We start from the raw sequence: 14,533 nt of genomic DNA on the forward strand, positions 1-14,533 counted from the left end.
AAAATATGATATCCAGCTTAATTATACTGAATCAAATCATAACACTGGGGGCAACAGCTCGTCTAGTGCACCTTTTACATTTTTAACCCCACCCAAACTTTTTTTTTTTAAATCTCCAAATACACAGAGGCACTTGCATTACAGCTGGTTTGAAAATGTCCAAAATATACTTGATAACTGAAAAATGGAAACATTGTTGGACCCGTAAACTACAAATATTTAAAAATACACAATGAATTCAAAACACCTGCATTACTAGCAGTATGTTGAGGGAAAAGGGTACATACTGAATAACTAAGTGGATATGCAGGTTGGGTTGACGCAGTGCCACGAGTTTTTGTTTTGAGGGAAATAGCCTGTCAAAAAATATTGAGAGAAATGTATGCATGTTGTACAAGTTTGATGTTTATTTAAGAAAAACAAAACAAAACCCTGCCACCCAAATTTTGGTCATGCAGACAGATTCACTGTGAACTGCAGAGGCTAAAAGAGACAATCAGCTGAAGCTTTAAAATATGAGCTTCAAAATCTTGCGTGATACTCTTTGGATGTTTTATGGTCAACTGCGGCCATATTTGGACTAAGCTGTGGACGATCATCTCTTAAAACCTCGACAGATCACTTGAAACTGCAGATGGAGGGACAGTTTGTGTCCAGATAAAAAAGAGGAAGATTTTAGTGTGTTTTAAAGTGGTGGGCTGGTTGATTCGAGTAGTGATAATGTACTGAAGCTCAGTGACAAATAAACATTTTGCCTAAAAGCATAAGCAGAGAATGTACTGCTGTTAAAAACACAATCTTGCATAAAATGTCTAAAATGCATGCATTTAATCATGTGCATTCCTTAAAATTCAATATAAGGAAATAATGGTTTTTAAAAAAAAAATCATTTTATCCCTTTGGGGGTTTCATTTGTCTCCATAGTGGAAAAAACTAAGTAGAGGAAGACTGCCACAGCCAGGAAGAACACAAACTGAACCCACAGTGGGATCAGACGTGATGACTTTGGTGCATCTGGAACATCTTGACCTGATTTCATGGGTGGCGATTTAGCGTAGGTGCTTCTGTAAGTGGACGGAGTGTCATACATGTCGGGTCTGGAAAGGAAATCGGGGGAAATCATGCATCAGCACATAGTTAAAATTCTGCATCTCTAACTAGTATGATATCGCTTGTTTTTATCTGGCATGAAAATTGCTCCCACAAACTTTCAGTTTGATAAGAGGTCAGTGCAAAATAATTAGAGCCTCCTAAAATATTACTGGTGTGCTTTTGGACTGATGGTAAGACAGAATAAGATGCTATTCATATTCTAAATTAATGCTAAAGGAAATGTTAGATAATTTTCTGACTACATTACAAGTTATTACTCTGCATCAAAGATTAAAATTCAACTTTAGTAACGTGTGAACTTAAAAGTTTCAAATTAAAATGAATTGTATTACCAGTGCATCAAAATGTTACATTGTAGCCTGTCTAATTACACTTTCTTTTATACACTGTAATTGGTTCACTTTTAACAACACATCATTAAACACCAGAGGTGGGACCAAGTCATTGTTTTGCAAGTCTCAAGTAAGTCTCAAGTCTTTATCCTCAAGTCTCAAGTCAAGTCTCAAGTAATGTCAGGCAAGTCAGAGTCGAGTCTCAAGTCACTGGTGTAAAAGTCCGAGTCAAGTCACAAGTCTGAAACTTTGAATTTCAAGTCCTTTCGAGTCTTTAAAAAAAACAAAACGAAAAAATAATGTTGCAGTTATGCTAAATGTAAATATTAGACCATGTAATTTTAAAATCTGTGTTTTTCTCAACACATGACAAAATAGTGAACTTAGAAAATATACACAAATTGTGAAATTGCACCTCTTTAAAATGCAGCTCAATTAAACTTAGCTCCAAGAATAATTTTCACCGACAGTTCTGAGATAAGCTGCATGTTATTCTTGGATGCGCTTGTAGGACCGGCTTTAAAATCGCATGACAAAAATATCATACACATTAAAAAAAACTGTATCACCAACGTAGCCTGGACAACATTTGCTAGTTAGATGAAGTCAGCTATCTCATCTTAGCATATTTATATGCATATTTATAATCATACGGTTCTTGGAGTGAGTGCATACACTCATGAAGTTTAGTAACTTCAGGTCACTGCAACAAGCCCAGGTACAGTTTACCGACGGATGGGTGCAGGACCTTGAAACGCACCGTGTAGAACATAGGTGTCAAACTCTGGCCCGCGGGCCAAATTTGGCCCGCAGCCTAATTACATTTGGCCCGCGAAGCCATACCAAATTACTATCAGAGCTGGCCTACTGGTATTATACAGCTAATATATATATTGTTTAGTATTAAGCTTTGCTTGTTCCATATTCAGTTTTTCAGCAAAACGTGTTTGAGTCCATAAGAAAAGATTCATTCAATAAATATTAATGTTAGCCCGCGACTTTGTTCCAGTTTTGAAATTTGGCCCACTGTGTATTTGAGTTTGACACCCCTGGTGTAGAACGAAAGACCATCGTACGTATCATAAGTTCACCAGTCTCACAAATCGTCGTCATAAATACACATTCCTTAACCGTTTATTAATAGGACCTTTGAGCTCAACGGTAATTAATTAGTAGTGGAAATAATTTCTGGTAGCATCACAGAAATGTAGCAGTGACAATAATATTGTATGCTGTAATCGTACTGGGCAATTAGTGATACAAAAAACCTGTTTTATCCTGTGAATAAAAGTATATGTTTCTGTCAATGTACCATAATAACAGAAGCGAAACGCAATATTGTGTCAGGACAATTCACTATTTATGCACAATAAATAAAGGAGCATAGCGCGACAATTTCTGTTCAGCGCCAGACTTGCTTGTAACCTATATCACTAATTATGTTATGAAAATGACGCATTAACTACAACAGCAGACTGACCTTCGTGTAAATGCTTGGAGCAGACTAACCTGTGAGCTGGAGTGTTCTGGGACGTTATATTTGATCTTTGAATGGCTGCAATCCAGGCCATCCGTCGCGTCTTTGTTACTTCGGAAACATGGCTCGAACAATTTCTCTTCAACGACGTAATCCGATAACAACCGATCTCTTTACCCGTCGGCTTCCCGTGGCTGTCATGCGACCGGCTATTGCAGTTAATAATACAACGGCTTCTTGACATTTTTGTGTTTCTTTTTATCGCTGTATAACTGATTTCAATTGAAAGCCTGCGTGCGCTAGTACCGCTTGCCACGAGTTCCCAGAATCCTTTGCGGTTCTACCCGTGAATGACGTCACATTTTCAATCTCTATATAATATGCGTGTTAAATTTTATATTTGGGGTAAAATATCAAGTCTTTTCAAGTAAACCGGTTCAAGTCCAATTCAAGTCCTAAGTCATTGGTGTAAAAGTCCAAGTCAAGTCACAAGTCTTAGAACATTTTTTCAAGTCAAGTCTAAAGTCATAAAATTAATGACTCGAGTCTGACTCGAGTCCAAGTCATGTGACTCGAGTCCACACCTCTGTTAAACACCATATCTGCCTCTGAACGAGGAGGAGGTGAAAGCGTAAAATAGCAAGAACACTCAAAGAACAAATAACCAAAATCATAGACATAAGGTTTGCCCTGAATATAAGTTTCTTTCTAAATAATAATACATGATCCAAGAGTTTTGATGCGTATGGGTAGTTTCTAGGAGGGTTGGGCATTAAATGCAGCTCAATACTGTACACTATGGTGGCCTTATAAACACAAGTCAACCTCTGGATTTAACTAAGTGAATAGCAGAAACCTTTCACTAGATAATTACTGCAGTTATTAATGTGTTTCTGCTGGGAGCAGGTTATTTAGTCCTGACTGAAGCACACCCATGTCAGAAAACATATCCTGTGCTTGTGAGAAAAAACAAGATGGACCTGATGGGCCAAATTATTAGCCCTGGAGCAAGCAAAGAGAACAACTAAAGAGACTGCTGAAACTATTAAAGTTGGGTTAAAATTATTCAGAACATTATTTAAACCTGGAAGTTTTGCTTGGGAGCATAATTTGCATAATTTTATCCATGATTTGTAATCGTGGATAAAGGTCAAGTGGTTTGATGACTCCAGGTCTAACCTGCTCTCGAGGGATTGCTCATCAGGAAGAGAAGAGAGGAAGCAATGCACCCATCATGCCTAGTGCCTCCTGTACAAGCCTGTGGGGGCATTGTTATGATCTGGGGTCTAGGATCAGCACAGTTATGTGCCCAAATTAAGAGGTCAGCTGACTATCTGAATAAGTGTTATGACCAGATTTTTCCATCAGTGGATTTCCCCTCCCCTGATGACAATTCCAGTTCATCACACTGAAACTAAAAGAGTAGTTCAGGGAGCACAAGACATCATGAATCCTGACATTAACCCCACTGAGACTCTTTGAGCTATGCAGAGAAGACTTTACGCTGTGCTCCAACAATACTGTCATCAATACAGGATGTTGGCAAAAAATTAAAGCAACTCTGGATGGAAATAAATGTTGTGGGACTGCATAAGCGTATTGAAATGATGACACATCCTCACAAGGGAGCTGCCATATTAGACCATGCAGGAGGCACAGCATGAGATAACCACTCACTCCCTGTGAGCCCACGGGACAATTACCTGTGCTATTCTCATAAAAGCGCAATGGGACATCATACAGACTTTGCACTAGAGAGCTGTCAGTCTAAATGATTCTTTAATGTGACATGGATATTTTGATTTCACAACTTCAGAGCTGCAGATTCTTAAAACTAAAACCAAAGCATATCCTTGTTTTTAAAGAAGATGAAAAAAAGCAATGATTTGAAATTCATTTAAACTCTTAACTCTTAAGGAGGTAATGTATTTTGAATGAAAAAGCATTCCGTTGCTATTTGCATTTACCCGGTGGCTTAGCATTTTGAGGTTGAAGTTTGTCTGCAAAAAAAAAGAGGTATGACCATAGATACAAAAATACTTACTCGTTACCATAACTGCTTCTGTTGTATTCAGGCTTGGGCTTCGAGTAGTTCGAGTAGGATGTCCTGTAGAGGGAGAAAAAGGTTAAAAAACAATTGTTCATGAAGGGTTTTTGTGTTTCTCCCAAAAACAGCAGTTTGTAAGACTTTCACTCACTCGTGCTGATAATCTCTCTCATTCCACTCTTGTCTGGCCCTTGGGTAAGCCCCCCTGGACAGAGACACGCAGCAGTTACTAACTTAAGATTGTTTTGTTTATTTAAATGACTGAACAACAGGGGGGATAAAAGCAGGAGAAAGGGAGTTCACAGGATGGTGGAGGATTTGTGAGAAAACTGACCTGTCACCTGAGGCTTCACTTTTGGTCTGCAAAATAGAAACAAGAAAATTATGAAATGAAATGAGTACTGTTCCAGGTCAGACAGGTATGGCATTTTGCTACGTGTAAGTACAACTAACACATTTCTGCTAGAATCAAAATGCGTCTTTTCACTCCAGAGTAATGCAAAACAATTGAGGCCCCACCTGAGGCCTGTACTACGAAGCAGCATTTCATCTTATCTACCCAACCTCAGGGTTAACTTAGCAAGCTGATAACTAGCTTTGTGTGACTGGTTCTCCTGGCTGCTGATGTTAGCCTAAATGAAGTCCAGATAATGGGAAGACAAGCATAATATCTTGAACTCGCTTTTGCAGTACAGACCTCTGGAAGGAGTGCGGAAAAGATACTTACGGGTGTCCTGTAAACATAGGTGACTTCCTCCTCTGAAAGAAAACACAAATATCATGTTCACTACACTGTTTCCTGCACATTCTTAACTCTGACTGTAGTGAATGACGTGATCAACAACCTCTCATTTGAAACAGAACAGTAAAAAGCCTAGCCAGCTGCTTGGCTTGGCTAGGTGTTTCTTTGTGTGGAAGACAAAAAACAACAACAAAAACAACTTAAATATAAATACTAAAATGAATTATTAAATGCACTAAAACCCTACAGATAAATAAATTTTTGTACTGAAAAAGACCCCACTCTTACTATCTAAAATTAATTATGAAGCTACTGTCAATCATTACCTTTTTATTTGTTTATGTCTATATGTTCAATTGCTTTAAACGAGCTTAGGACATTGTATCTTACTGGCCTGCCTTTAAATAATAAATAATATTAATAATTACACAGAAATTACTACGATGTAATTCCTTTACTAATTTATAGTCTTTGTAATTACGATAGTATAGAGTTTCCACGCCTTTTAAAGGACACGAGACAAATTTGACACATATATGAAAATGTGAATCGCACCCTCTTCTCTGTAGTAGGTTTTGTCAGGTGATGGTTTGGCTCTTTTGCCTTTAGCCATGGCCTCTTTCAGTTTCTTCTCATACAGGTTTCTCGTAGATTCTGTGAACAAACAGGATACGGGGAACCTTTATTACAGGTAAAACTATTCATCTAGGAAAGAGCTGTAAAGTTAGCTGACACGGATACTGATTCAAAAACGGGCGCATAGGAAACAGTTGTATCTGTGCCACTCACCGACCACAGGTCCGTGCTTTATTCCGTATTCATCGAGCAGGTCGCTGATTTCCTGCGCAGATTTGTCACTCAGGGAAGACATTTTCGCTTTGGCTTATTTAAAAATGTGTTATTTATCTCTCTCTGGGCTCTCCTTTCGGTTATGTTTTGCTTGTAGTTAGTTTCAGTTACCAAAAAAAGAAAATAGATAGACCTCCTCCCAACGATTATGGCTGAGCGCTTGTTTTGTTGCACGATTTGGCGGGAAGAGCCTCAGTAGAGCGTGCGGAGTCGAATGTTGGCGTGGGAACGTGGAACACCTCAAACCCCGCCCTCGTTTATTGAGCCAAATGTTTTAAAAAAATCGCACCTTAACTAAACTTTTACATGTTTCCGTTTCCGTTTGAGGAACTCTTCTTTGTTTATTTTTTTCTTCCTTTTAGTCGATTTTCTTTCCAGAACCGAAACAGCGCCACTACTGGGCTAATGTTAATAAGACTACTGAGACCGAAGTTTCTGATATAAAATGTCGACTTTTTGTTACACGAAACAGTTCACAAAAATAGAAAATGATAAAAATCTAATGATAAATAAATAAATAACATCATAATATTTAAATATTTAAACTAGTCATGTCCACATGAATTATTGAGGAAAATCTAAACGAAATCTAAAATCTTAACACTGACAGACACCAATTAGAAACTATATTCATGAATACGAATCAGCCCAATTTACAAAGAAATACAAAGAAAATATAATGTATATGATGTGCCTTAAGGTACCTTAAATATATATATATATATATATATATATATATATATATATATATATATATATATATATATATATATATATATATAAAAATGTTTTATCTTGTGAACTATAAACATGTAGGATTATAACTTCCACCTGTGTAAAAAAACAAACAAAAACAACACTTTCTTCCACTGTGAAAAACAACAATGAAACAATTGTCAAACGCAAAATCGTGTTTAAGTTCTTGAGCAGCACCACTTTACAGATAAGAATCTCCAACAGGACTCACATGAACCGGAAACCATAGTCAGAGCCCAACTTTAGCTTTTGCCTCTAACATATCTTTGTACTTCGTTCTTTTCTGGTTTATATTTGTAAACTAGAAACCATTGTTACGGAGTAAAAGGTCCCACAGGATTTCTCTCTGAGATGTTGTGGAGTGAAGTTCTTTCTACTAAACTTAATTTATTCCAGGCATGGTTGTCTTCACGAAAAAAATGGAGGACTGTTTAACCTCAGCTCAGAAAACATCACTGTGAGCATACCTTATCTGGAATTCATGCAATTTAGCATCATTTTGAACAAACACAGCTCTTTATTAAGCAAAAAATCTGCACAACGACACATACTTAACTTTACACTGCATTCTTTACAAACATGTGCGAGCACACAAACAAGTTTTAATGACCAAGGATGTTCCATAGCCCTAAAAGAAGAAAACCTGGTTGAGCCATTCTCCTTGATCCGTAGCCAACCAGAACATCAGCAGTCCCATTCCGGTCAGCACACCCATCTTCAGTATCAGCTTCATGATGCTGCCACCCTGTGGGACCAAAGTTTAAGCACGTGAACTGAAAATAACCAAATCACACAGAGCAGACATTCAGTAATGAGCTGTGATTTCACACCTTGTGTTTTTCTGTGCAGGTTTGTGTGTTGCTGAGGTCTGGCTCACTCTCTGCTAGCTGAGCTTTGGGAGGATCACAAGCAGGTTTCATTGGCAGGGTGTTGTCAGGCTCCCTTGGTTCCTGACCACAAACGAAACAATTAAGTCATGTGTTCATTTATGTGTATGCGTGCATGTCTCCACAAGCAAAAAAAAGAAGAAGATTTTCTTACATCCGATGACTCTGTGGAGCTCAGGTCCTCCCTCCCGCCGTCTGTGGAGCTGCTGAGTGACTCTTCATCACTGCAGGGAACAAGAGGAAGCAGCGTTTTGGTTGGGACGGGAAAAATAAGGTTTACACATCAGGAATTCTCCTTACCTGTCACTTTCATAGCGAATGACTTGAGACAATGGCTCTGCACAAAACTGAACTTTTATCTGCCTCCCTGAAAAATGCACAGGGGAAAACAGGTTAATTTATGAAAACGCTTTCAAAATGTTACAGAACTTATTCTGATTACATTTAGAGACTTGTCCTCAGCACTCACCTTCTCTTTCATTCTCCTCATCGCCATAAAAATCGTTGAAAGCTTTGATTCTCTTCTCTTCTTGCTCCCAGTTCCTTTCTTCTTCATAGTCCTCCCCTTCCAGCTTTCCCTGCTGAGAGATGCCAGAGGCCTCAACATTGTCGAAGAAGAAGCTGTCATCGAGGGATCCCTGGTAGGAGGGGCTTTTAATTTTGAGAACTTCACTCTGTACCTCAGAGTAGCTGATGTATTCTGGGTGGTCCTGGTTAACACCTGTGGGAGTTGTTTCTGTCATGTCTCCTGTGGTTAACAGGTATTCAGTCAGAAGGCTATCAGTATTTAATACATCAAATTCCCAGTTGAGGATATCTGCTCGATCTGCTCTGCTCGTGCCATATATCTGACTGTCGGCCGGCTGCTTGTTGTTTTCAAGCTCTTGAAGGCACCTACGAGCCCCGTCGTCATCACTGGAGCTGTAGTCGCTCTCAGATGTGTCTTCTTCATCGTCAGACTTGGTCGCGGCTGTGCTGCCTCTGTCTCCAGCTGCTACGTCCATGCTCATCAGATTCTCAGCATCCATCTCTAGATCTCTGCTGTACAGATACCCATCTTCCTTCTCATCGCTGTACTCGGCGTGGTCCATCTGTGTAATATCTTCCACAGGTCCTTCCATGAAAGCATCCTGCTGCGTGTATGAACTGCATTCAGATGTACCGGGCCCAAAATCTGGCCTGCTTTCCTGATTTTTTGTCCCATATTCTGCATATTCACAGGAAGAAAAGTCTGAGGGGTAATCTGCAAAGCTCTCACCTGCCTCTTGGTGCTCATCCCCTGAGAAATCTTTCATTTTCTCTGCATATTCCCCTTTATCACTTTCACCAGTGAGCTCCTGCAGATTTTGCAAGGATATGCAAGGAAACTCTGAACTAGCTTCCTCAGGATCATCCCCGTAAATGTTTTCCACCTCTTCCTCCTCCTCAAGAGGCTGTCCGATAACATTTTCCTCCTGTTCGATTTTCATGCCCTCACACTCAGAATCAGATGATGTGTCTTCTTCTTCTTCTTCTTCTTCTTCTTCTTCTTCTTCTTCTTCTTCTTCTTCTTCTTCTTCTTCTTCTTCTCCTCCTTCTTCTTTTTCTTCTTCTTCGCTTTCTCCCTTGTCCTCTCCTACCTCTGCAGCTTTTATCACAGTCTCATTGCCTCGGTCAGGGAATCTTTCCAAATAGGACACGTCCCTGTCGCACTCAGCCTCACCTCGCTCCTCGTTTCTAACTTGAGGGTTTTCAGCATCCTCCGGGGCCAGAGGTTGTCCCTCAGCAAAGATCTCGTCCTCCTTATCGCTGTCGTTGAACTCATCACTGCAGCGCACTGACATCAACAAATCCCCTGATGTCTCTGCCACTCCTATGTCCTCTTCCACACCCTCATCATCTTCTCCAGAGACGGAGCCTTCGTGCGCAGAATCTCCATCTGAGCTCATGTAATCCTCCTCTGCTGTTTTGCCACCGTCCACGGCACCGATCCCCTCACCTTTAAAATCCTCCTCATCTGTTTCATTGTCCGACTGCTCTTCGTAAACATTTTCAACCGTCTCTTTGGTTTCAAACAGAGCTGCCGCTTCACCTGTTGCTTCCTGGAGCAGTGCCGCCTCTTTATTGTTTGTTGTTAGGTTTTCTGTCCCGTCTTCATCAGACTTTTCTTCAAAAGTTAAATTCTCAAAGTCCAAATCTTCGTCCGGGAATGGAGGAACAGATGTCTCTGTAAAAACAGCATAATCTGAATAGTAATCTTAAAAACAAACAAACAAAAAAATGCAAAAAAAGTAATATATGTGTATCTATAAATGCCAGAAATAACCACATATGTATATCTTACCTGAAAATGCATCTGTTAGGAGATCAGTAAAATCTTCCATCTTTACAAAGACAAAACCAATAACTTATCTTAGAAGTTATATCGAGACAAAAAACTTAATGCATTGGCACAGATAATCTCTCGTCTCAGAAAGGAAGAGCGCACGAAGTAACTCTCATCTGTTGTAGCTACAAGCAGCTTCCTGTCAAACAGACCGTGCAGAGGTTACATATTTAAACTGAAACATTCAGTGAAATGCACGACACAGAGTCTCCACGTGATGTTTACCTACCATCAAGAATGAAGATTTAAGATGATTTTCTCAGGTTCCTCTGGAAAGCAAAGTCCAAAAGTGATGTTTTGTGTTTTCGCGTTGCTGCAGGAACGTACCTTCATGAGCTCATGAAATGATGTCAGCTTTGATGTGGTTTTGGTTTCAGGGGCAGAATATAAACTCCAGCAGTGAAGCACACAGTTCTTACTTGCTGAAAAAACTCGAGTTTATTGGTGCAACTGAGAGGAGTGCAGTGCCAGTTTAGGATCATTATAAAAAACAAAAAAACAAAAACATAGCTCTGTATTTTGTTGGTTCACATCATCCACTCATTAAAATCAAGCAAAACACTGCAAAAACATTAGTGATTGGTTTACAGCTCATGGCGGAGGAAGTAGCGGTGGTTGGCCTTCAGGTCAACTTCTACAGGAAAATGGTCGCTGACCTCAAGAGCCTGACGTGTCAAAAGAACAGAACAAAAGGTGAAGTTAAGTCAGAAAATGAACTCGAGGGAGGGGTTTCTTTTGAGAGGTTTACCTCTGCCTCAGTTAGATGGAAACGCTCTTTAAAGTTGAAGGGCTGAGCTGAAGCTGGGACTACACTGGAAACAACCTCCGGTCCGTGCACGATGATCCTGTTTCACAATGAGGAAACTTTATAGTTGGGCATAAGAAACTCCAATATATGTGCACCAAGTCACTGTAGACACCGACCTGTCGTAGGCACAGTGTGTCTTCTCCCTGACGGTGGTGTCTTGCTCGTCTCCGATTAGCCAGTGAAATTTGGGGTCACTCCTCAGGCGCATGGCTCTCCATCCTTTGGTGGTGATGTAGCTGCACCCAGCGTTCAAGTCACCTAAGATGATCACATTCTGAAAGCACGCCATTAAAGGGAAGTTAAAAAAAATCATGAAAATTCTTACAAACAACATGATGAGGAACCAAGATCTTGCTAAAGAAAGCAAAAGGGATTAAACGATGTGTTTCAACCTACATCTGTCTTCCACTTCTTGTAAATCCTTTTGAAGACAGCGTACAGTTCATCGAGCTCCTTCATGGCGGTTTTCGGACTGGTGTGCTGCCCTATCAGGACAAAATCCTTCACCACTGAAAACAAAAAACATCACAAAGCGCCGCGGTCCAGTCTGACTGTGTGTCTCTCATTCAGACCTCCAAATTCAACAAAGGTGCAATTTCTCTGTGACGTTGATGGCTGCGTGAACTTTGCTGGATCTTTATTCACCTTTGATCAAGGTGAGCTTTAGTAGCAGCACAATTGTTTACAGTGTAACAAGATTCACTGAAGATTAACCTACAAGGTTATAACCCAACACTAACAGTCTGTGACACCTCTGGAACAGTGGCTCATCGTTAACATTGTTGTGAAGCAAATAATTAGAAAGCAAAAATCATTTAGAAGCCAGAGAACCTAATCATAAATCATTAAGTCGTTTAGATTTGCCTAGAGAAAACGATTCTGGATGACAAGTCAGAATCATTTTTTACTTTTGCCAGCACAAAGCTCTTTGAAGTTTCATGTTTTTCCCCCTTTTAACCTTACATGTAGTGGGGGAGTGAAAGTGGATGATGAAGGGCCCTCTGGAGAAAACATCAGTTTCATTGGTCCCCTTTCCTTCGAGTTTAGGGTACTGATAATGCTCTTTGACCTTCAGCACATTGCTCCTGTAAGTCATGGGAGAGGAAAGCACACTAGGTTTAGCCTGATCATATAAGGAAACGGCTCAAATGCAATGGGAAATACAGCATGAATTACCTGTAAATGTAGACATATTGCTCCTTATAGGCCTTCCTCCCGAGCCTTTCGCTTTCCACGTAAGAGTAGGGGTTGTATTTGTCAAACCTGGTTAGAAAATAACATCAAAATTAAAGTTGGTCAGTGTTATTAAATGACACAGAAGATTCACCACATAAGCCTTGTACCTGTTAAGATCCTTAACCAAAGCTTGTATTACTTCTCCTTTAGAGTCTCGGACCTCCTGAATGAGACACAAGTCACACCGAGAAAGAATCTTGGGAGCAAAAGCAGAAAAAACAAAGATCCATCAGCTTTGTTCAGCTATCAATCTAGGTGTTTTTGTAGACACATAGTACCTTTAGCAGAATCCCCATAACCTTCTTGTTGTTTGCCTTGGATTCTCCAAAGCTCTGAATATTAAAAGCACAGATTTTAAGGGACGACGTGACATCCAGCAAACACAGCCCAACAACAAACAGCAGCCCTGTGGTCCTCATCGTGCTCTGCAAGCACAAAGAAAGTTTGCAAGAGCCTCACTTGTCATGTTTTAAAGTACGCTACAGAAATCTTCAGCCCCTTACCTTCAGTGCGTTTGTCACCGGGAGACTGATCTCAGGCCAGCAAAGAGCCATCTCTTCAGTGACCACGGGAACATACAGGTAAATGTGGGCGGGGGAGTCAGGGGGTGCAGATGTGTGGTGGATATGCTGTGTCAGCGCCTACTGAGAATGGAGCTGTATCTGGAACAGTTAAAAGCACCATAATGAACAATGACTCCGTCCAACTCAGAGAGCTCAGCTCTGAGTGCGTTTTGTCTCCAAGTTTGAGCGTAATCAGACAATAGATGCGGTCATGTGTCATGTCCGCTTCATGAACATGTGTGTAGAACAAATCCTCCTGTCAGTTTGGCAGCTGGTAATTACCACACGGTGCTGTTAAAAAGAACATTCTGATGACTGGTGCAGTTTTTACTGTGATGGCTCTGCCAGTGTGAGGCAGAGTGTGCAAGAGCACTCTTATAGGTGTAAAATAGACAGTGTTTTCTTTTTCTTTTTGGGACTACAGATGAAATCCGCATAGAGTGCCATTAAAATGGGATGAGCACTCTTAAAAATAGCACAAAGAAAACAGTTTATGTACGTTTTGTGTGTATGTGTTGTTATATTTTAACATTGTTTTGTCTTTTGTGGCTTTTCTTATTGTTGTTGCTTTAGTACCTTCCAGTAATTGTTCTATATTACACAGCAAAGCATTTAATATGATGCAGTTAACATTTACATGTATAAAATGGGCCAGCGCAGTGCAGTGGTTAGCACTGTTACGTCCCACCATTTAAATTCCTGATTGAAGCCTCCTGGTTGCCCGAGGCCTTTCTGCATGGAGGTTGTTCCAGTGACTCGGGCTTCCTCCTGCAGTCTAACGAACATTAGGTTATATGTGATTCTAAATTGGCTGTGGATTTGAGAATGTGTGGGATCTGTTCAGGGTTTTCCTCCCCCATCGTCCCCATGAGCTTAAGTGGATAAGTAGCTAAGAAAATTAGCCACAGATTTATAAAATCATTTTTTTTGCTTAATATGATGCCTTTTATAAATTAAACAACCTGAGAATCTGAAATAGTTTTACAGCATTACACATCAATAATAATGACCCAGTGTTTTATATAAATAATGTAACTGGGAGGATTCATTTTGCTGCAGAGTGAATACTTACATACTTGCACTCTCTGGCCACTTTATTAGGTACACATTGCTAATACTGGGTTGGGCCTTCTCTTCTGTCTAGATCTGTAGTAATTCCTCATGGCACAGACTCAACAAGGTGCTGGAAACATTCCTCAGAAACATGATGACATCTACATTTGTTGGCTGTACACGCATGATGTGAATCACAAGTTCCACCACGTCCCAGTGGTGACTGTGGAGCGTGGTGACGCTGACATCTCGTATGTTCAGAGATGCTCTCCTGTATACCTTGGTTGTGTGCAGAAAAATCCCAG

General features: G+C 40.1%; 3 protein-coding genes across 5 annotated transcripts; all 3 read right to left on the reverse strand.

Moving 5' to 3' along the window:
* Positions 1-385: 385 nt before the first annotated feature.
* LOC113013906 (emerin) lies at positions 386-6,899 on the reverse strand. Its single transcript, XM_026155137.2, has 7 exons — positions 6,501-6,899; positions 6,267-6,365; positions 5,697-5,728; positions 5,304-5,329; positions 5,121-5,174; positions 4,967-5,029; positions 386-1,097 (listed from the first exon to the last, which is right to left on the reverse strand). The coding sequence occupies exons 1-7, from the start codon at positions 6,580-6,582 to the stop codon at positions 887-889; spliced, it is 567 nt and encodes a 188-aa protein (XP_026010922.1). The 5' UTR covers positions 6,583-6,899; the 3' UTR covers positions 386-886.
* Positions 6,900-7,810: 911 nt separating this feature from the next.
* On the reverse strand, positions 7,811-10,934 carry LOC113013934 (uncharacterized). 2 transcript variants are annotated; one of them, XM_080294262.1, is made up of 7 exons: positions 10,798-10,934; positions 10,527-10,566; positions 8,673-10,409; positions 8,504-8,570; positions 8,358-8,427; positions 8,147-8,266; positions 7,811-8,061 (listed from the first exon to the last, which is right to left on the reverse strand). In XM_080294262.1, the coding sequence occupies exons 1-7, from the start codon at positions 10,798-10,800 to the stop codon at positions 7,945-7,947; spliced, it is 2,154 nt and encodes a 717-aa protein (XP_080150388.1). In that variant the 5' UTR covers positions 10,801-10,934; the 3' UTR covers positions 7,811-7,944. The 2 variants fall into 2 exon arrangements, with proteins under 2 accessions (XP_080150388.1, XP_026010955.2); XM_026155170.2 differs by lacking the exon at positions 10,798-10,934 and having other exon boundaries at positions 10,527-10,701.
* A 49-nt stretch (positions 10,935-10,983) lies between these two features.
* On the reverse strand, positions 10,984-13,444 carry dnase1l1l (deoxyribonuclease I-like 1-like). 2 transcript variants are annotated; one of them, XM_026155173.2, is made up of 9 exons: positions 13,116-13,444; positions 12,891-13,037; positions 12,720-12,808; positions 12,553-12,639; positions 12,340-12,461; positions 11,773-11,885; positions 11,493-11,650; positions 11,317-11,413; positions 10,984-11,233 (listed from the first exon to the last, which is right to left on the reverse strand). In XM_026155173.2, exons 1-9 carry the CDS (start codon positions 13,164-13,166, stop codon positions 11,153-11,155), a joined length of 945 nt encoding a protein of 314 aa, XP_026010958.1. In that variant the 5' UTR covers positions 13,167-13,444; the 3' UTR covers positions 10,984-11,152. The 2 variants fall into 2 exon arrangements, with proteins under 2 accessions (XP_026010958.1, XP_026010959.1); XM_026155174.2 differs by having other exon boundaries at positions 12,891-12,944; positions 13,116-13,303.
* Positions 13,445-14,533: the final 1,089 nt, after the last annotated feature.

The sequence above is a fragment of the Astatotilapia calliptera genome, chromosome 20 (assembly GCF_964374335.1).
Source record: "Astatotilapia calliptera chromosome 20, fAstCal68.1, whole genome shotgun sequence".
Classification (NCBI taxonomy): domain Eukaryota; kingdom Metazoa; phylum Chordata; class Actinopteri; order Cichliformes; family Cichlidae; genus Astatotilapia; species Astatotilapia calliptera.